This window comes from Drosophila rhopaloa, unplaced genomic scaffold (genome assembly GCF_018152115.1).
Source record: "Drosophila rhopaloa isolate 14029-0021.01 unplaced genomic scaffold, ASM1815211v1 contig_2, whole genome shotgun sequence".
NCBI lineage: Eukaryota > Metazoa > Arthropoda > Insecta > Diptera > Drosophilidae > Drosophila > Drosophila rhopaloa.
In genome coordinates, this window is record NW_025335083.1 from 24,526,746 (window position 1) to 24,547,731 (window position 20,986).

The 20,986-nt window shown below is 37.8% G+C and overlaps 7 protein-coding genes across 9 annotated transcripts in view; 2 read left to right on the forward strand and 5 right to left on the reverse strand.

Moving 5' to 3' along the window:
- The window catches only part of LOC108053437, a 44,169-nt gene extending 27,925 nt beyond the window's left edge, over positions 1-16,244 (reverse strand). Inside the window, exons 1-2 of the mRNA XM_044459798.1 lie at positions 16,021-16,244; positions 14,064-14,280 (exon numbers count right to left, since the gene is read on the reverse strand). The gene's annotated coding sequence lies outside the window, so the exon portion shown is untranslated. The remainder of the gene's footprint in view (positions 1-14,063; positions 14,281-16,020) is intronic.
- Positions 3,930-4,669, reverse strand: LOC108047199 (C-type lectin 37Da-like). The gene is made up of 2 exons (XM_017127295.1): positions 4,560-4,669; positions 3,930-4,488 (listed from the first exon to the last, which is right to left on the reverse strand). The coding sequence occupies exons 1-2, from the start codon at positions 4,645-4,647 to the stop codon at positions 4,043-4,045; spliced, it is 534 nt and encodes a 177-aa protein (XP_016982784.1). The 5' UTR covers positions 4,648-4,669; the 3' UTR covers positions 3,930-4,042.
- On the reverse strand, positions 6,256-6,869 carry LOC108047177 (C-type lectin 37Da-like). The gene is made up of 2 exons (XM_017127273.1): positions 6,782-6,869; positions 6,256-6,716 (listed from the first exon to the last, which is right to left on the reverse strand). The coding sequence occupies exons 1-2, from the start codon at positions 6,867-6,869 to the stop codon at positions 6,256-6,258; spliced, it is 549 nt and encodes a 182-aa protein (XP_016982762.1).
- Positions 9,069-16,529, forward strand: LOC108047185. 2 transcript variants are annotated; one of them, XM_017127282.1, is made up of 4 exons: positions 9,069-9,234; positions 9,294-9,417; positions 9,477-9,710; positions 16,236-16,529. In XM_017127282.1, the coding sequence occupies exons 1-3, from the start codon at positions 9,138-9,140 to the stop codon at positions 9,577-9,579; spliced, it is 324 nt and encodes a 107-aa protein (XP_016982771.1). In that variant the 5' UTR covers positions 9,069-9,137; the 3' UTR covers positions 9,580-9,710; positions 16,236-16,529. The 2 variants fall into 2 exon arrangements, with proteins under 2 accessions (XP_016982771.1, XP_016982770.1); XM_017127281.2 differs by lacking the exon at positions 16,236-16,529 and adding an exon at positions 9,769-9,860.
- Positions 12,637-13,075, forward strand: LOC108047186. Its single transcript, XM_017127283.2, has 3 exons — positions 12,637-12,667; positions 12,726-12,875; positions 12,930-13,075. The coding sequence occupies exons 1-3, from the start codon at positions 12,640-12,642 to the stop codon at positions 13,001-13,003; spliced, it is 252 nt and encodes an 83-aa protein (XP_016982772.1). The 5' UTR covers positions 12,637-12,639; the 3' UTR covers positions 13,004-13,075.
- Positions 16,530-16,986: 457 nt separating the features above from the next.
- On the reverse strand, positions 16,987-19,599 carry LOC108047209. 2 transcript variants are annotated; one of them, XM_017127312.2, is made up of 5 exons: positions 18,934-19,598; positions 17,629-18,536; positions 17,456-17,537; positions 17,275-17,391; positions 16,987-17,120 (listed from the first exon to the last, which is right to left on the reverse strand). In XM_017127312.2, exons 1-5 carry the CDS (start codon positions 19,255-19,257, stop codon positions 17,109-17,111), a joined length of 1,443 nt encoding a protein of 480 aa, XP_016982801.1. In that variant the 5' UTR covers positions 19,258-19,598; the 3' UTR covers positions 16,987-17,108. The 2 variants fall into 2 exon arrangements, with proteins under 2 accessions (XP_016982801.1, XP_016982800.1); XM_017127311.2 differs by having other exon boundaries at positions 17,062-17,120; positions 17,245-17,391; positions 18,934-19,599.
- A 194-nt stretch (positions 19,600-19,793) lies between these two features.
- LOC108047212 (putative oligosaccharyltransferase complex subunit CG9662) lies at positions 19,794-20,896 on the reverse strand. Its single transcript, XM_017127317.1, has 2 exons — positions 20,658-20,896; positions 19,794-20,406 (listed from the first exon to the last, which is right to left on the reverse strand). The coding sequence occupies exons 1-2, from the start codon at positions 20,794-20,796 to the stop codon at positions 20,096-20,098; spliced, it is 450 nt and encodes a 149-aa protein (XP_016982806.1). The 5' UTR covers positions 20,797-20,896; the 3' UTR covers positions 19,794-20,095.
- Positions 20,897-20,986: the final 90 nt, after the last annotated feature.

Below are 20,986 nucleotides of genomic sequence, written 5' to 3' on the forward strand. Positions count from 1 at the left end.
CGAAATGATAAAAAAAATTATTTAAAAATTTTATAAAATTTTTAGCGAAAGATGAAGTACTTTGATAACTTTTATGAGATAAGGTTTATAAGACCCTAACATTTTTTCTACGCTTTATAAAGTCTTTAAATTTTTTTTTCAATTATTCATAGACAGAAAACTATTGATTATTGCAAATGCTAGTAAAAAAATTCAATCTTCTAACTACAAGCCACAAAAATTTCGAACTAATGATATTATTTTTCTCAGTTGCGAAATACTAATTATATGTATTTGTATAATTAATACCAATCATTTTCAGTGTAGCCTGACGGGGTGGAAGGGCAGGGCACCGAGTGCTGCTTTGCATTTAATTACGCTTAAAAATTAATTAATTTCTTTTTTGTGTGGAGTGACTCGGGTCTCGAGTCCCGAGACATAATCAAGCTGCCGCTGCCAAAGAGGACTTCAGTGGCGGCGTCGCCACCGACGCCTTAATGTATGCTACATTGCGGCCACTTTTATCTGCTTGGCATTATCCTTGTACTTGCTGCTGGGTGGTGGGTGGCTGTGGGTGGTGCGCACTTGTGTGCCTTAAATAATTCAACAAGCGCAGTTTCGCGGTTTCCAGCAACAGCAACAGCAACAACAGCAGTAAAAACAAGAGAGTGGCAGGGCAAGTCAAGCATTGTTAAATGCCAAGGATAAATTCCCGGGTCTGGGTTAATCCGAACTGCTCGGTCACACCAACACAGGCGTGCAGCCACAAGTCCATTATCCGTCGACTTACAACGTTTTGATATCGCTTTGATCCTTGATAATAATTCCCTAAAACAATTACACTGGGCAGGGAAGGTCATAACTTTGGCGGCATACATTAAATACCCGTCATCAAAGGAGTGAAAAGGGTTTATATTAAAACTCGATTCATATTCATTAATTGAAGGGAAAACTGAACCACTGGGAATCATAGTCTAAATAAGCAACGAGCTATACGTGTAAAAAATAATTTAAGCATTTTGGATAATCCGTTTATAATCTAGTTATTTGATAAATAAATGTAAACTTGCCCCGTTTTATTAATATTATGGGTGAACTAAAAAAATTTCACTTAATTCAAAGCACTTTAGTCTTTGATTTCTTTACTAATTAACTTTGTATTTCTTGTCCAAAAAATTTCATCACCAAACATATAAATATTTATAACTGAAAAGTGCATTTCGACTCTCTCTTTTCACAGCGCTCAAATTGTTTATAATTGGAATTTTCTCAGCTGTTGCACTTGCATTTTTTTGGACACAAAACAGAGATCTATTTTCGAGAGTATTTTGTTGCTCGATGTGAAACAAAGGCTAAGCGGTTTATAGAATGCAATTGCAAAAGCAAATTTTAATAACTCAGTGGGGTGCTGTCAAAAACAATAGCAGCGACTACAACAAGGAATTCAAACAAACAAACAAACTGGTAAACCACAAGCAACAGCATCAAAAATTGACTCAATTTTAGCATTTTCAAGGTCGCTTGCAGTTGTTTTTGCATTTGGTAAAACTATAAAAGATGTACACAAAAGGTATACTTTGTTATTCTCATTATAATAGTAATATTGATATTAAAAAAATTGGAAAAAAAACATTTTTTTTTATTTATATGTATTTATTTTTGAATTTTCGGAATATACGTTCCTAAAATGATTTTCTTAACTTGCCTTCTAGAAATATTTTTTGAGTGCAAGAGATATTAAATATGGACTGTGGCAAAGAAAACTTGACTGACTGAATAGGATTTTGTTGTTCTCCAGCATAAATATCTCGATATAAAATTTTTGTTTATTGCACTTTACTCACTCAGTGTGCATGTGTGTTTTTGAAATTTTCATTGTTTTTCGTTAGTTTATTTTTGGGCCATGAATTATTCAGTGAAGCGTAACGCTATTGAATATTTCATATTTGCAATGAATTATATATATAATACGGGTAACAGGGTGTAAATTCAGCAAATTATTGTTACAATGTATTTTTTCGAATTGAACTGGAAAAACTGTGCGTATACTTAATATGAATGAAATTTCAATCAAAATAATATACAATTACAATTTTTTTGTTGTTCAATATAAATTAATTGAGGGAAAACTTTAAATTCAACTATAGCAAGCAAATAATATTTTATGTATACAAAAATGTTTTAGTCTTAGTTATTATTATACAAAGTCAAGTTGGTCATATAAGCTTAAAATTTCTTTAATCGAACGTATATTAGTACTGCTCTAAATTCTTCTTATATTTAATTCCATTGAGAAAACCTTTCCTTGGTTTTGTGTAGAGTGAAAAAGGTTTTCTTTCAAGTAAAAGCTAAAAGTAAACTTTTGAATATAGAAAACATGCGCCTGACCTTCAGGCTACACATACCTACGCTTCAGTCATATCTGTTTCGCCAACTATAAATGAGTGGAAAGCTAGAATTACAAATACGCAAAGATATGTATTCTGATGTAAAAAATACGTGCGTTTGGATGAGCGACTTTGCTTAAAAGCATTCCTTGTATCGCATATATATTTCTCGCCCTTTTTTCGGCTTTCGCTGCCTGCGAACGTAAATAAATGCCGAATAAAACACATGGCCGTTGGCCTTTTAACGCAGACATTTCTCTGGGAGACTGGGACAGGAAGCAATTTGTGTGCGAGTGTGTGTGCTCAGGTGAACAGGTAAACAGGTGAACAGGTGAGTGGGTGAGCACCGGGGGTCAGTGAGCAGTGAGCAGGCGTCACAAAAATTAAAAGCGCCGAAAATATAATGCCTGGCAAAAGACGAAAAAGTAGAGCAATAAAATAAAGCATTTCGCTTGTATCTCATTCACTTTGATATGGACTTTAATATCATTGAAATTATAATGACGTGTGTTTTTATGTGCGACCATAAAATAAAAGCACAAAAATTCATTCAGAACTCTGAGGGGCGATTCCAATCTCTGGGCTTAGGCCTCAGGACACCCACTTAATGTGGGTGTAGTTCTCCTTCAACGGTTGGTCACCTCCGAACCCACAAAAAATAGAGGATGCCAGGGCAAAAGTTGACCGGCATTTGACCCTTATTCAGACACCTCCATCGAATCCAATGCCAACCCTCCCAATCATGCGTTCACCTGGCCAATTTGTTATTTATGCCGCATATACGTGTTGATTCTTTATATATGCAAACACCTTATCCATATGCGTGTGTAGATAGCTCTATTGCTCTATCGATCGAAATATTTTTGGCCTTTATTTATTCCAGAGCAGAAACAGGAATTCGGTTTAGGGAATGGGATAAAAATGTATAGTGAAGTGCAGAAAAAATGTGATATAACATAATTGGGATAACTTGTGTTGACATCATTTTTATTTTTGCTCACTGCTTATTTTAAGACGTACTTTCTACTCAAAACAAAATATTTCGGTTGGGTGAACTTGTTTCAGGAACTGAGATTGATTTTATTTTAGTTGATTGTCTCTGCAAGGCCAAATTAATATAGGTGATATGTTTAAAATAGTTTTATATACAATAATTGGATAATTATTCAATACAATTTATATACAATCATGTCCATTTTGCGCTTAGACCTTTTGTCTAGAGAAGTTCTTGAAAAAAAGCTATGAGCATTAACTAATTGTTAGTTCGATAAGATAAACTGTTAAAATTCTGCAAATGATCGATAGTGTGTTTAATGAGGTAAATTTAATTGCTATTAGCAACAAGAATGGCAAAGTTATCATCAAGATAATCAAGCAACCGATAATATTAAGGCCCATAAACCAAAATTAACTTTTTTTTCGAAGTCATTGACAATTTGTATTGTTTTGAGATTAACAATTATTAATTTCGTGCCATTCCGTTCTGTCTGCCTTTCAAAGGGCGATAACTTCACAGGTTGGTTGCCTCTGAAACCCATACGAATAAAGAATATATACAATTAATTACTCGAACTCATTCTTTATTTTTACAATTTTGTTAGCCTGTTAATATAATTTATAGATTTATATATCGGAACTCCCTTGCCCTACTATTGTTTTTATTAAACACAAATATTCTACCAGATTATAAAGGAAGCTGTCTTTGGCTGGTGTGCCTCGCAAATATATCCATTAAGTCTGATACAGAATCTGTCATTTAATCCCCCTCCTCCATTTTTGATGTTAAATTCATCGCAGTGCTCTACATCATCTTGTTTATTTGGCTCTCCCGGAAGCCAAAGAGTAGAGGACACGGGTTGCCCGTTCGAAAACCAAGTATGTTTATCCTCCTCCGCCAAGTCTGTGCCCGAGGTCCAATATCTTGGAAATAAATTGGATTCCGTAACATACTGGGATATCAACTCTAACTCCTCCAAATTTTCAAACGCTATTAATTCAGCATCCATTTGTCGGCAAGATTCGAAGGCTGCATACCAATTAACTTTTTCACTTTTAAATACGTAATAGCCTGATCCGATCTTTACAAATGGAGCAGTAGTTATATTTAGGAACCCTGGAACTCCTAATTTAAATATTCAAAAATTAACTTATTAGTTTTAATCAACGATTGGAAGAACAAATTTTCAATCTCACCATCGATAACATTCGGTGTTATTTTATAGGCCGCAGACGAGGAAATAATTGCCAAAAAGGCACAGAGTCCAGTAAACTTAAGAAACATTTTGCCAAGACTGTAAGACCAATTCGTAAATCCGTCTTTTTATACGATTCCAGCGATGAAAACTAGACGAAGTACTTTCGAGCGATTAGATAGGTAGTTCCTGCCTCTTTACATTCGACACAAATTGGTACAATTAAATTTATTGAGGAATTTACCTTTAAGTATTGCCAGTATCTGCGATAAAGAATATCTCGATACCTTATGTGGCTCTCGAGGGAAATGAGGTCAAAAAGGACTATCTGTCTCCTCCCTTAAGCCCGTAATATTTTCATTTCGAGTCAAAGAGTTTAATTATAGCAACATGCGTATAATTAATATAACGATAATAAGAATTACTTAATCAAATGGCATTAACGTTAATCATACAGTCATATCAGTTAAAATCCGGGGCCCAAAAAAGTTCAAGTACGCACAGTTTCTGGAAATAATCGTGGGAACGAAGCGTGCTACCAACCAATAAAAAATTAGCCAAGATTGTATTAATAAATATGTATGTATCTTCAAATTTAAAATAAAACCAATACTGACATACATATTTTTATAGGAAATTTTTTATTTATTGTAAATCTACAAGTGAATATAACTTGTTAATGTTTTTTAATGGTCAACCTAAAAAATTATGAAGGAAGCTGTCTTTGGTTGAGGTGCTTTGCAAACATACACACCTTTAATATGGCAAGGCCAGTCATTCAAACCAGGTTTTACTCCTTTTAACACCCTAAAAACGTCGCAATGCTCATTTCCATTGTAGTTATCTGGCTGTCCAATGGCAAACAGATCCGAAGACACCGGTTGTCCATTCGAAAACCACACATGTTTATCCTGGTTCGCCAAGTCAGTGCCAGAAGTCCAAAACTGAGTAAGACTAGTCAGTGCCAGAAAATCCATTAACACAAAATATTAGGTGTTATTGTGTAGGCCGCAGACGAGGAAATAATTGCCAAAAAGGCACAGAGTGCAGTAAACTTGGGAAGCATTTCGACAATACATACTTTCATTGTCTAATAAAGTCCGCATATATAAATCTATTCCGAGTCCAATTTGGAAATATGCGCTACAAATTTACGGCATAACGGCCAAATCTAACATTAATAAAATTAGAATTGCACAAAGCAAGATTGTTAGATCCATTTGTAACGCCCCCTGGTTTATGAGAACGAGAGACATAGAAAGAGATCTAAAAATCCCAAAGATAAAATTGTTTCAGACGTCTTGGTTCTCACCCTAACTCATTGGCGAAAAGGCTGTTATGGAGACCAAGAAAAAGAAGAATAAAAAGATACCACCCACATGACCTCCCATCAAGACACATATAATATTTAAAGCTTAAAGGAATTAAAATAGAAATTAAATATATATCGCGTATAATTTGTTATATCTAAAATTTGTTATCCCCTATATTTACAAGCTGCTCAAGTTGCCACATAGGTAGCAGTATACCTGTTAAGTTTTGCAATAAATATACAATTTTTTACTTTTATAAAAAAAAAAAAAAAAAAGATCTTAAATGTTAAAACCAATACTGACATACACATTTTTGAAGGTAATTTTTTATTTATTGTACATATTCCAGTTAATATAACATTGTAATGTATTTTAATGGACAACCTAAAAAATGATGAAGGAAGCTGTCACTGGCTGGGGTGCTTTGCAAACATACCTTCTTTTGATTTCGCAATTACAGTCATTCATACCGGGGTTTGTTTCATCTAAAACCTTAAAAGCGTCACAACGCTCCTCATCATTGGCGTTATTTGGCTCTCCCTTCGCAAACAAATCCGAAGGCACCGGTTGCCCATTCGAAAACCACACGTGTTTATCCTGGTTCGCTAAGTCATTGCCAGAAGTCCAAAACAGACCAAGACCAGTCGGTGACAGAACGGCCTCTATATATTGAGTTATCAGCTTCAATTCCTCCACGCTTTCAAATGTGATCAACTCTGCATTCAATTGCCGACAAGACTCGTAGGCACCATACCAATTCTTTCTTGCAACACTTTCGATTATGTAATACCCTGATCCGATCTTCACGAATGGAGCAGTACTTATATTCAAGAAATCAGGAACACCTAATTGAAATACACAAAAATTAACTCCCCGGAACACAAAAGGTGGAATCTATATTCAATCTCACCCTCGATAATATTAGGTGTTATTGTGTAGGCCGCAGACGAGGAAAAAATGGCCAAAAAGGCACAGAGTGCAGTGAACTTGGGAAGCATTTCGGCAAGACAGTTATGTTTATTGTTAAGTCCGGCTTTTTTATAGAATTTCAGCGATGAAAAACGTCGAAGCATTGTCGAATGATAAGATAACTAGTTCTTGTCTCTTTTCTACCGGCACAATCCGCTCAATAATCTTCACGGTATCTTAATTAATTTTTATTTATCTATGCTGGACAAGGAGGCAGTGTTCGAGTATCGCCTCACGCGCAAAAACAAATACCTAATCAGTTGAATACGCACATTTTTTGCAAATGATCGTGGCGAAAATGAGACATCAGCCCGAGACTCAGATAACATGACCGTATTGACCAAGCTATAATCAATTTACCCCTACTCTTAACCCTACTTCTCTTGCTCTTAATTTTAATTTTGCACACATGATTTAATAGAATCCTACTCTCCAGAGCTTAAAGAGACCATTATAGACACCTGGATGCGAATGATGGCTGAACTTTTAATTAAGTAGAGCTGTCTTGAAATCAGTGATTAGGAAAACGGCAATCACCAAAAATATTTCAATAAGGAGACAAATCTTTATGTCTTTAAGTTAGAGTATCGAATTAAAAATGTGAAAAGGTTTTAGACTTATTATGGTCTATAGATCTATAGCTTTATATCTAATTTAAATTGTTTAATTTTTCATTTGTTCTATTTGCACTCTACTTTTCCATTAATTGAAGTCGATTTTGCGATAAGTTAATAAGGGGCCTTTTTATATACAAAAATAAATATCATTGCATACTTTTTGCTGCTACATTTTATTTATAATGTATAATTTGTTAAGTACCGTTAATTGTTAAGTAGCATAACTTAGGAAATGCTTATCTTTTTAAGTGCTCCCTTGGTAGATAACAATAAAATGCCCAGCTAGAATGGACACTTCATTACCCAATATCTGTTTAACTTTGAACGCGTTTAACATTTTATTTTCACTTGATTTAAACCGAACGGCTCCTTCGCATTTGTGTGCTGTGGCTGGCTGGCACACTCTCCTGTGTTTATTTGAGCTTCGAGTGGGTCGGTTAATTAGCCAACCACTGGGGTCGAGATGAGTTCATTGAAGTGCATATTTCAAGCCCAGCTGAGGCCACTCGATTCAATTAGTTTCAACTGGCGAACAATGGAGGTCGCTTGCTAATTGGCCAGCCAGGCCAGAGGTAATCAAAACAACACGCCAGCTAGAATCGCATTTACTTGGCTCAATGGCGAAAGTCCAACGACAAACGAGATATGTGAGTACACAGCGGCATCAATTAGGTGGCCCACAAATTTGTCTGCAAATGGATTCGGATAGAGCCAACTGACTGACACACCAGCAATCACAATTTACAGAAGGCAGACAGGCAAATAAACCAACATTTACATTGGCCGGGAAAAGGGACGAGGGACGAGGGACGGGGGACGAGGGGCAGGGGACACAGCCCGGGAGACAGCGTCACTTAATCGAATTATGCAACAACATCAACAGATGACACAAGGCGAATGCAGCTGCAAATAACTGCATTAACATATTCGATAACTTCATCAGCATATCCCCTCCCGAACCCTCCCCCCTCGCCATCCGTCTGAACGGATTTTAATTAAAATGCGCATATGGAATCGGCATCGAGACAGACTCGGCACTTTGCTGGCAGACAGCTCAGAAAATCGAATCTTTTAGTCAAATTTCCTGAAATACACCAGCGACAAAAACACAGACAGGATGCCGCAATCTGTTGTTTAACTATCCTGGCTTTTAATCTTATAATCCTGATTCACAAAACATCATTAGATGTTTTTGGATAAGAATATGAGCATTGAAAACTAAAAACTGTATAAGCCATCCTAACAAAATAAAATAAAAGGTTTCAAACAATCGCTTTGTTTTTGAAAAAATTTAAAAACTATTTAATCAAGTTTCGTGTTGGGACGTTAATTACAACTTTAAATACCAAAAAAATAGATTCAAATAAATTATTACATAGTTTAAATCTATATAATATATTTTTATTACAGCTTAAAGTAATATATTTTAAACTATTTAAGAATTGAGCTACGCTTTTTTGTTTAAAGTGTTGCGATCTAACCAATTAAAATTGAGTTCTTTTAAAAGCTTGTGTTGTTTAAATGAAAATAAGTAAAAACCACATAATTTCGTTGCTAAAAAGGCAGCGTAAATATATCAAAAGTGCTTTCCGAAACGAATGTCAAACGAAACCAAACCCGATTTTAATACTTCCTTTTGAAAAACTACTCTGCGAATCGAAGTGAAATTTTGGGTTACCCATGGCCGCGTTCCATTTTCTCGTGGCAGTCACGCTCCTGTGGAGCCTTTTAAGTGCGGCTCAGTCTGCCGAGTGGGAAGGAAACTACAGCGATCCGAGTGAGTAAAGACAATCGCAGTTGGCAGCTGGCAGCTCCACTTTCGCTTTTCGCCCGCAGGACATCCCGGCAAGTGCACCATCAACCCGAACCTCGTCCTGAATCCGGGGGTTAGCATCGAGGATCCCAGGCACGAGTGCCGCAAAATCATGTGCGGACACAACGGACGGGTCGTGTTCCACAGGTGAGTTTGGGCATCTTCCAGAGAGAAACAAAAACTCAAATCTAATTGTCCTTGGGCAGCTGTGGAGTGAGCATCCTGTCACCTCCTTGTCGCCACGGTGGCTACATCAACCCAGATCTGCCCTATCCGGATTGCTGCAGTCGAACCCTTCTCTGCAACTAGGCAGGCCTACTTTCAGTATTTTATTTTCATTTTAAAAACTATACAGAATGTCGAAATCTTTTACATGTTTTGGATCATGGATATTGTCCAAGCTTCTACTGATATTTCCCTTAACAACTTCGCTTATTGAGGTAAGTTTAATTATAAGAGACTCTTATATTATGTCACTTAACTATGATGACTATACAGATTGCTGCAATTTAAATTTTTAGTTATTATATGTAATTATGTCAAAATTGGGCCAGTAGTTAAACTCAATAAATCGATAAAATCCACTTGAATTATGGTAATTTGACAGCTTCGCAGTTTGAAGTTATTTTGCATAAATTGGTGTATTATTAACTGCACTTGGGGTCATAATTTTGTGCCCAGCCAGCTAAACTGTTTATGGGGCTTTGTGCCTTGGCTGCTTGGCAGGGATTCGTGCTGGCCCAGATTTAGTGGCTGCTGGCCAAGGATCCGGATGCGGCCCTTCTGCCGTGGCCTTCAATTGCTCGATGGCTTCCCGGGGGATGGGATTGGATGGGTGGATGGGTTGATGGGTTGGTATTGGGCGGAAGGAGCCGGAAAGATAAAAGGGCGGCGTGCAGAAATTGAAACCACAGCAACAACACTAATTGACATTTGAATGCGACTGTGGGGCAGATTAAGCCCTGGCTGCATTGCGGGTCAAATGTGATGACCTCGACAGTTGCTCCCAATTCACAGCCATCTCGGTTTAAGGCCAATTGCCCTCTGACCCCTCTCATCCCCTCTCCTCCACCATCATCACCACCTCAACCAAAGGGCAGCATCATTTTTCCCCGGCCCTGTAATTTTCCAGCAGCGGGCGATGCAATCAAAGTCGCATCTCAATTATGTGATCGATTGCCGATGAACAGTTGTCCCCAGCAAACTGTTTAATTATTCAATTGGATTTACAACCATCAAATCAAAATTTAGTGTCAGAGATGCGCAGTTAGAAATTTGTATTTTAATATAAAGTAATACAAATATTTGTTTTTATAAATATATATAATGCTATTAATATATTTTTCATTTTTATTTCATTCATGACAAATTTAAGGCCTAATCAATGTAAATTTCAAAAGCTAAATTTTTTAAATATTTTATTAATAGTACCCGATTTAGCATCTCTAATCCACATGCATATTAGTTCTATAAGAGGTACTTTAGCTAATCCCCAGAACAGAAATTGATTTGTTGGCCGTGTTAAACGCATTCAACTGAAACTAATTAAAGTCGGTGTCGCTGAATATTGCCAGCGGATTTAATTTAGACTTACACGCACACCATTAAAATTAGCATTGGCTTATCAAAGGCCAGAAAAGCCTTGGATTGTGTGTTGTGTGGATTTGACCGAGAAATGTGAAAATGTGTGTGGCCATTAACCCAAATACGAGTGGAGGACCAAAAAACACGCCACAAAAGTTCCGATTCTGCAAGGACTGGCAAAGAAATCGTTCGTTCTTTCTTTGTTTGCCCAACCGAAACTTGACCATGGGGCCGCAAAGTTTCGAAAAATGTACGAAAAGTGCACACTGTACAGAGACCGCAGCTTGGTTTTTAGTCGCATGCGAGAAGCGCCGGCCTCAGCATAAAAAGTGAATATTACACTTTTTGTGGACTGTGGGAAGGGAAAGGGGGTGCCCAAGTTAAAGCCTTGCGAAAACACATGTACATACAGCATTTATAAATTGGGCGGGGAAATGGTGACCTCTCGATGCCAGTGTGTGCGAAAGGTGAAGGTGATGCTGGCCGGACTACAAATGTGTACATAAACGGAAACTGAAATAAAAGTCGGCGCAGAAAACGAAAAAATCCAGAGAGGCAGTCGGCAGTCGACAGTCGGACAGCTCAAACTCAAATTCGCCCGCCGCATGGCATATAAAATGTAAAAGGTGCAAAGGAGCAGCTTAAAATATGCAAACGCACAAGCCCTCGCACCTTTGAACACATCCACGTGGGCTGGAAAGGCGAAATCTTTAACTGCTCGAATGCGAACTACAGCCAAACTTTATTTATTCATTACTTTTCACGCGCTGTCTCTGGCGCAAAAAAAAGGTAACTGAATTCACAAAAGCCAGCCCTCGAAATTGAATTTTTGCCCTTATACTTTTTCGTCTTATAAACTACATATTTTTATAAAATTGTTACTGATACAGATTTTTGTACCTAAGTAAACAAATTTACGTTGAAATTATAAGCTGTAAGTGTAGCACTTGCAATTTGGAGTGCTAAACAGAATAAATCTATTAACAACCAAAGAGTATTTACATTTATTATTCAGGTATAAAAAGTCCTATTTAATGACCACAATTTGTACATAGCCAGAAATGGATGTCAATCAATATTAGTTTTACTTGTATATTCTAACGCCATAAACCAAACGTTTAGACTCGCCTTTTTTTCTGAAAAATTTAACGCTTTTATGCTGTTAAAATAATTGTCGAATTTACACGGATCTGTGTCGTGAAATATTATTTCCCTACATTATTATCCTCTTACGATCTAATTTTTAGTTGTCAGAACTTCTCATTTGTTTTCTCACTGCTGTTTGCTTTTTCCAAAAAGCGGAGCTTGCGGTCCCCAATAATATCCTCTGAAATTGAATTTTTCCCCTTCAATGCTCGTTTATGTGTGTTTGGCAAGAGTGTATTCTGCTTTTCCTGCTTTGTTTCTCCAGTGAGTCTGAGTGTGTATGCAAAATAAATTATGAGAGCAAAGCACTGCGGACTGTTGCTCTTGTTTTACGAGCTGTTGGCAAAGATGGTTGCCATAAAAATGTTTCAGGGGTCGGGCGAATTTTTATTCGCCATGATTTGTAGTAGTCGCAACGTAATGCTTGCCATGAATTATGAAGGAGACATTCTCAGACCCATCTGCCCGTTTGCTTTTCAATGCAAATGCATTCAATAGGAAAATATATATTGTTAGAAATAACTAGAGTTGAATTTATTTTCATGCTTTAATAAATGCTGTTCCATTTTCTCGGTTATTAGTAATGGCAATTTCACAGCTTTAGCTTAGTCAAATCGTATACTCCGCAAGGTACAACAAATGAAGTTCCTCTGGCTGGTTTTACTGGGTAACTTTAGAGACAAGTTAAATTCATATTAAGCTTTGATATATTCCCACAAAAAAAGCTTGTGTTGCTGCGGAACATTGTGATAAGCCCTGTCCCATTAAAGATAACCCCGGATGTGCCAGCAGGGACGGAAAATGCTTTTATACCGTTCGCAATCCATGTGTGTTGCAGGCAATCAACTGCTATCGGAAGTCGAAAAGCTTATCTGGTAAATATCGATCGCGGTTTGAGCCAGAATGTCGCTCAAACAATTTTTTTTCAGCTCTGAAACCCGTTTCTCGCAGCAAGTGCAACAAAAACCAACTTCCAATATGCGACCATATTGATACATCATAAATGAGTAGAAACAAAACCCAATTCATAATTTTTTATTAATAATGTATGTAAATGTTTGTATTAAAATAATCGATATACAGTCCTGTTCTAGATAGGTTCCATGTTTAAATATTTTTTATGAAACTTTAGCTCATTATTATACCCATTCAAAAAGCCACATGTTATTTTCGAATTGTCAACAAACAAGAAATTAAAACGTTGTACTAACGAAATAACGTATCCGCCCCGTTGCCCCATCGAAGAGCGCACAGAAGTAGGCAACATCGCGGACATTGGCTAGTAACTAGTTAACTGTAATAGCCGGCCACTGTTGTCTAATTATAGCAAACTGTTTCCATTACACGCCCATTATGCCACGCCCAGTCTATGGAGTGTCTATATTTAGGGGCGTGTGGGGTGTTAGCTATGTCAATCTCAGCTCTACTGGGTCGTTTATCCACGTATAATGCAGCCCCTCCGACGTGACACAAATGGAAAAGTTTATTGACATTTTCCGCTGGTTGGAAGTGGCTCGCCTTCGTCTTCGCTTTGGGCCATGTTTCTTTTTAGCAAAATGGATACATTTGCTATGGACTATATTCATAACAGGAACATCAGAGAACAAAGTTGGAGAAGATTGGACTCTAGAATTAAAATTAAATCATCTTTACCGCAGTTTCAATACACCTAAAATATATTTATACATTTTCCACCAAACACTGTTTTCCACTTTTTGTGAATAAAATAGATTTGATTATTATCTTTTCTCGCCTCATTGTAAACATTAGCATAAAAAATCGATCTACTGCCTGACAAATTGATTTAGGCGCTTTGAACGGTTCACAAACCAAGAAACTATTTATCTTTGGAGAATAAAAAATACATTTTAAAATAATTTGTTGATGTGGGCGTTTTTATTTCCAAATTTAATTAAGCGTCTGACTTATTTCTGGCCCCCAAATGAGTATTCATTTTTTATCCCGCTTTTTATGCGAATTGATGGCTTATTTAAGTTGGCGCTCAGTTAGAAAATAATCGATTGAGCAAATGGTAGGGAGAAAATGCGAATGTTTGCACTCACCTTCAGAGTAGGCCACCAACTAGAATCTGCTGCGCCAAGGATTCACAAAAGATGAGGATGAACGTGAGGCCGCGCCGAGGAAAAAGCCAAGAACAACCACAATGGCCAAGTAGATGGATGCTGCAGGATGTTTGGATGGTTTATTCTTGTCCAAGGTAAAAAGCAGACACACGCGTGCTCCGGCAAGGCAAACACAAACAAAAACGGAATCAGCTCGCTGAAAACGACCACGAAATGTTGCCAATGTGTTTTTTTTTTATTATTTAGCTGTTGTTACGAAAATTCACGCATCACCACAAGGCAATCTTGGCCTTTGTTTCGCCTGCCCTCTCTCTTTTAATTAGGCCGAACTACCTGGCATTATGGCTTCCACTTATCTGCATTCGTAATGATAATGGCCAGCATTGTTTGGTCCATATTAATGCAAAACTCTGCTCACCTGGCGAGCAGCGCGAATAAATATTATCTCAATGCCAGATTGCGTATACGCCGCGTCGGCGCACGAATTTCGCTAATGGCATTTCAATAAGAACGGCAGGAAAAGCTGGCTGACCACAGTGAAGCCTTTGCATGAATAATTCATGTATTTTATTACACAGGCCAAACACAGACATCATGTGTGCGCTGAATAATACAAAAGCTGGCGCTTAATAATGCACGGCAACGTAAGAGTCAGAGTGTGGGGTCCTAGAGAGCGGGGAGGAAGTGACAGGACCTATTTTGCATAAAGGTCATCCAGCATACGACAAAATTCAACTCAATGTGCAACACTAATGAAAAAGTTGCCGACTTTGTGCCACCCCGCTGTCCTCTCCTTCACCATTAAACTTTAGACATTCAAAAAAAGATTTAAACAAACAGGACAAGCTCTGGAACAACATTTGCCAACCGAAGTTGTCCATTTTAAAATTTACAATGTTCTAACTAACACCACATATACAGAAAGTTTTATTAATTATATTATTGCGATTTTATATGAGCTATCACTTTCGAGTTTTATTTTGAAATCAAATATTTCCATTACCTTTTAGAGAACCTTTTAATATTTTTTCAAAAGACTATAACATACAATATAATACAATAATAAAAGCCAATAAAATATTTGATTAAAAACTGTCTTGGAAAAATTAAAATTTTTTTTTAAATTTAAATCGTTTAAATAGTGGCACTAAAAGTATTTTATTATAATATTGCCCTCCGTGAATTGCTTTTTGATCAGAAATCTCCGTGGCATTAATTTCACTCATACGAACTTAACATCATTTCATGACATTGAAATGGCTCTTTGTGGCAACTGTTGTTATTGACGGAACGAGTATTACAGGACCTTCCACAAAGGAGGCTCGGAGAGCGAGAGAGCGACGGAAATAGTGAGCGAGACAGGTGTCAATTGTGTTGTGTTACCTGTTACATGCCCTTGGCTACCCGTGTGTGTGCATGTGTGTGTGTCTGTGTGATTGTGTTTGCGGGGAGAACACAGCTTCCTTGAGGACTTAACCCGCAGGATTGTCCGTTTTGGAGGCTACGGGAATCGTAAATCGTATGCAAATGCCCTCGCATTGTCGCATTCGACGGCGACTGTCGCATAAAACTAAGTGACAAAGAAGGACATTAAAGTTTGTGAGCCGAGAGAACCTGCGAGACACACAAACACACTCACACACATGAAATTGTTATATTTTCGCTCGCCATGAGAATGATGATGATGATGATATTTTCTGATATTGTTCATTACATTGTTGTGCTTTTACGACTGTTATCCTTGAGTGAAGAACTTGCTACAGGATGCTAGCACGAGCACACACACACACACTCAAGCAGGCACCCACACTTTCACACGCACACGCATGTGCGAAACGAGCGAGCTTTTACGGTACTTCTTCTAAGCCGTTAGTTTCCGCCAGAAAAAAGAGAGAGAGTCCCCGAGTGACAAAAAGAGAGTGAGCTGAATTTTCACCTTCGCACTTTTTTTTAAACCTTTTTTTAACTTTTATATTTCAAATGCATTTGTTATGATCTACAATATTTTCGTTTTGGCCACAAAACACGATTTTGGCTAGCACTGCTCACTTTGAAACCACTCATTCAAAATCACTTCGCTGCTGGAATTTCTCGCAGTGTTTTGGCCTGGGCCATTTATGAATATGTTTTTCAATTTTTAAATATTTACAGACGCGCCTCGAGCGAGCACAGCACACGGTATATAATGTTGTTCCTTCGCCCGTTGGATTAGAACTGAACCTGAATAACGGAATGCTAACAAGTTCGCGAGCACAACCGCAGTTCCATTGAGCTTTCCACACGGACCTCGGCGTGGGTGGCGCAAGAGAGCCAAAAGAGAGCCGTAAGATTGCCAAAAGAGAAGAGCTGGCGGCTTAAGAGAGATACCACGTTAATGGGCATTTCATTGGAAGCAATATTTAAAATTAAATTAATTAAATTAAACCTAAGATACACCAAAACTGACCAGACTAGTGTACGTGTTTTTGAAGTCATCATAACGGATAATCAATTAAAATAATGATAATATGTTTTAAGATTGATTAATATTATAGTTAGTTTTACTTTAACATTAAAAATCGAGATTAATATTCCAAAAACTAAAAGCGTTATGTTTGGTTGATATTGCAGATATATATCAACATACATAAATGCATAAAATTTTAGATTTGTTTTCTAAAAATAATGAACATTATGATATATATTTCTTTAATTAATTTTAGGTACATCATTACGGTTATACCATTATCTTAAAAAAATAAAGTTGATTGTTGTTAGACAATATCTATTCAAAAACTAACCTGGCGCCAAAAATGAAGGTCGATATACGATAAATATCGACATGCCTCAAAAATACCGACAATCCGCTGCTCAATTATTGCACTGAAAATGCAGCACTGGTCACACTTTTCTTTTTTGATTTTCAAATTTAAATTTAAACAACTTTATTTTTATAATATCACAAGCAAATTAACATACACAAGACTTGATTTGTTTACAATAATGTTTGCTCCTCTTGGCCTTGAAAAGGCTGCAGCATTAAGGCTATTGAAGGCGCTAGAAAGAAAAAAGGATCTAAAATTAATTCATACAGAAAACAGAGCACTAATATAAATAAGTTCAAATAAAAATATAAGGTTAATTTAAAATTATATCTCTAAACAAAAAGTCTTAATAATACTCAAGCTAGAAAACCGTTTGGTGTCAGTACAATGCTCGAATTGCCGCTTTTCAAAAGTCCCCGAATCAGCGCCAAGTCATCGGGCGTTAAAGACCAGCCGGTCAATTGACCCACGGACTGCAGTTCCGGGCAGCTGTCCATTAGTAACTGAAAATTAAGAACCTCACTTTAATATATAATTAGAAAACAGGCATATAAACTATAGATTCACCTCCACAGACTGTACTGTGAGCTCTGGCGCCAAAGTAAACCAAACATCCTCCAAAACTTTAAAGTCGTGTTGCATAAACATGCTGAAAAATAAAGTTTAAAGAATTAAAGTTTTTCTAAAATTAAATGAGATTACATCAATCATATTTTTTTTTTTTTTATTTTAAAAACTACCTTATTATGTCCTCATCCGTAAACTCCACCGTGTCCACAGCCAACCGCTTGAGATCCGTGGAATTGCATAGGAAGGCCTTCAGGGAACTGGTCATAATGGCGCTACTTAGGATCTCCAGGCCCTCCAGCTGCTGGAACTTGGCCTGACCTTGCCCGTAGGTTAGACTGTCAATCATATAGCAGTCGAGATCGATCAGCGAAGGACAGAGACGAGCCAACTTCCCCAAATCCAGATTTCCCAGGCCCTTGATCATCGTGAGATGTCGCAGGTTTCTGCCAATGGGTCGCTCCAGCAGAGGAAGCAGCTCGGCCACCACAAATTTGTAGATCTTCAATTTTCTCAAATTGCGCGTGTGGAGAGCTCTCAGGCTTCCTGTTTTGGGTGAGTCCAAATAGAGGGTTTCCAGCCTCGGACACGTCTGCATGATGACCTGCAAGGTGGACTCATCCGTGCCCGTGTCATGAATATATTTCAAGCGGCACTTGAACCGGTCATCGATATTGTCGTGGATAAACTTTAGGGAGGCTCCCACGAAGGAGTATGTCGAAAGGGTCTCCACTTGGGGACAGTGCTCCAGGATCAGGGCAATATCCGAATAGCAGATGTTCTCCTCTCCCGGCATTCCCACATCCACAACAGTCAGCGATTGACAACACACGCCCTTGGCCAGAAAATCGATGCCGATCTCCGTAATGTCAGTCTCGCCGGATATGTCCAAGATCTGCAGGCGAGTGCAGCACTTCCCGATCTCCTCCAGCAACCGGTCGTTGGCAATATAGGGCACATACAGCTTAACCAGCTGCTTGCATCGCCTCACAATGTCGTACATGTAGTGCATGTGCTCCTCTTTCACCCAGATTCCTTTGATATTCAACACCCGCAATCCCGCTCCTTGAGCTGCAATCACCTGGAATATATAAATATATTAATTTAAAACTATATTAATTTCCAGAGCTCTCCACTTTGTTATTAATGTTTTTAATTATTTTATAGGAAAGCCATTTATTTGTAAACAAATTGAGAAGGATTTAATAATAAGCTACTGGCATTGTTGTGTTTTTCGCTACATTATTTTAATTTATTGGTTTAAAGAAGAAATCTAGCATGAAACAGACTAATAGAAAACGGTTTTTGATAAAATATGTTTATAATATAAACATTTATTTTTACCAAAGCTATTTTTGTTATATTTCTAGAGTTTCTTATCCTCGCTTGTTAAACTCTGTTGGCTTATTTTCTCAAAAATACCGGTGGCACATTTACAATTAATTGTTTTCCCCCGTTCAAATATGAATCGGAAATACCTGTAGAATTTTCTCGTAGTAGCTGAAAGGGAATACTTCAGTCATCAGAAAAGTGACCCCGCAGTTGAGCAGCATTTGCAGGCAGGTGAACCGCATGTTGGCGTCCAGATAATCCGAGCTCAGGATCACCCTGAGTAGATCCTGGTATATGTTCGAGGTGGCTCCCAGCTGGGCCAGATACTCGTTCAGCTCCACCATCACGATGTTGATGTCCAGATGGACATCCGGAGCATATTGCACATAGCTGATGGTGGACACCAGTAAATTGGCCAATTCCGCCAGGGCACTATCGCTCAGGGATCGCACAGTGCACTTTTTAGACATGTCTCTGTTTTGGTTTGGGCCAAGAAGTAAACAAAATGCGACGCAGAAACCGATGGGAGAAGAGAGCAGGAGAGGATTCGTATTCCTCGGGTTACATCACTTGGAGAACTGAATAATGTTGTTTGGTCAGTTCAGTCACTTCAGTTCAGTAACAAGCAGACTTTCTTAACTTTTCCTTGTAACTATTTTTCAAACATAGCTTTGAGCGCAGATATATTTAGGTACTTTGTATTTATAAACAAAAATAGATTCTAAAACTATATAGGCGATGAAAATCGTTTTTGAACGCTGCGAACGAACGAGCGAGCCAAACAAGTCAACAGCGCGACGTGAACTGAGAGCCATGGGACGCCGAAAAGATTGTTTTCCCCGATTTTATATGCTCAAATAAGCAACATGTTTGTGGGTCTAGCAAATATACAGTCAAACTTCACACACTTAACCTCTTCAGCTTTTAACTATTAAATTTTCTTTCATAACTATAAGTATTAAAACTATTTTGTTATTAAAGTTGGTAAATAAAATTAGTGAGTGGCTTAGTATTTTAAGGACCCTTTGTTTCCGATTGTTTATTATATTATTTATTTGACATTATGGAATCATATAGAAATAACCAAAACTGACTCATAATTTGATGATATTCTATATATGTAAGAAAGTTACTACAGTGCATATATCATATTTGTATAAAAATACATGTTGAGGAATGCTTTTGATCGTAGCTTTAAGCTTTGAAACTAGAATTTCGAATGACAGCAGTTCGATTTAGAGATTTTCGACTGTACACAGACAAGAGGAAACTAAGAGTGTGTTAATCCGTCCGTTTTTAGTAGAGATTCTAGGGCTGCAGGTAGCTGGGCAGCTTCATGCGCATGAATAGCCAGGTGGTGAAGAAGGAGACCAGGATGAAAATGAATCCCATGGCGGTAAGCAGCAGGCGATTGAGGTTCGTCTTTCCTGGGGAGTGGGTTTGATCCATTATTATGAAGCCCAGTCCGCCGACAGTAAACAGGAAGCTGCTGGCCAGACCCTCCATGATATATTGTCCGTTCACGCGATATGGCATAAAGGCCACCGGACGAGAGTGTCCATGCTCATCCACAGTGGCTCCCACACTCGGCGGCTCCACAATCACGTCGTAGATTATTCCTGCGTAAAAGAAATTTCAATAATTAATTGATCCATGTCTAATAAACATTTAATTTCGTTTAACAAATAACCTCTGCTTTTCATATATAAAACCTTGTTTTTTTTTTAACTGCAACTATTTTTTTGTACACAGCTGTAAGCTGAAGGTAACAGGCATTTAGTTAAGTGCAAATTTAGCCCTTCTACAGATATTTCTGTTCCAAGGGATGTCTGCAATTTAATAAAAGCCCATAAATTATAAAATAACTTACCTCCTGTCACCAGAAAATAGGAAAACAATATCACACTGAAGACAGCCATGGGCGACGGCATTGGAATGCTGAATTTTCGGACTTTTATGTTTGGCGGCACCAGGATGTGGAAGGGCAGATTATATAGTGTCTCGATCATGATGTATATATATTTTTATAGCGAGATATTCCAAGGGATGCTATTTATTGGTAATTTTCGATGCGGTGGCACTGTAATTTGCCGGCGTAGGCGTAGTTTGTTGTCAACTATCGGTTAGGGAAGGGCAGTGGTCAAATTAATCGATGAATCGCGATGCGGTTGCTCTTCATTTAACAGACCTCTGTTACCA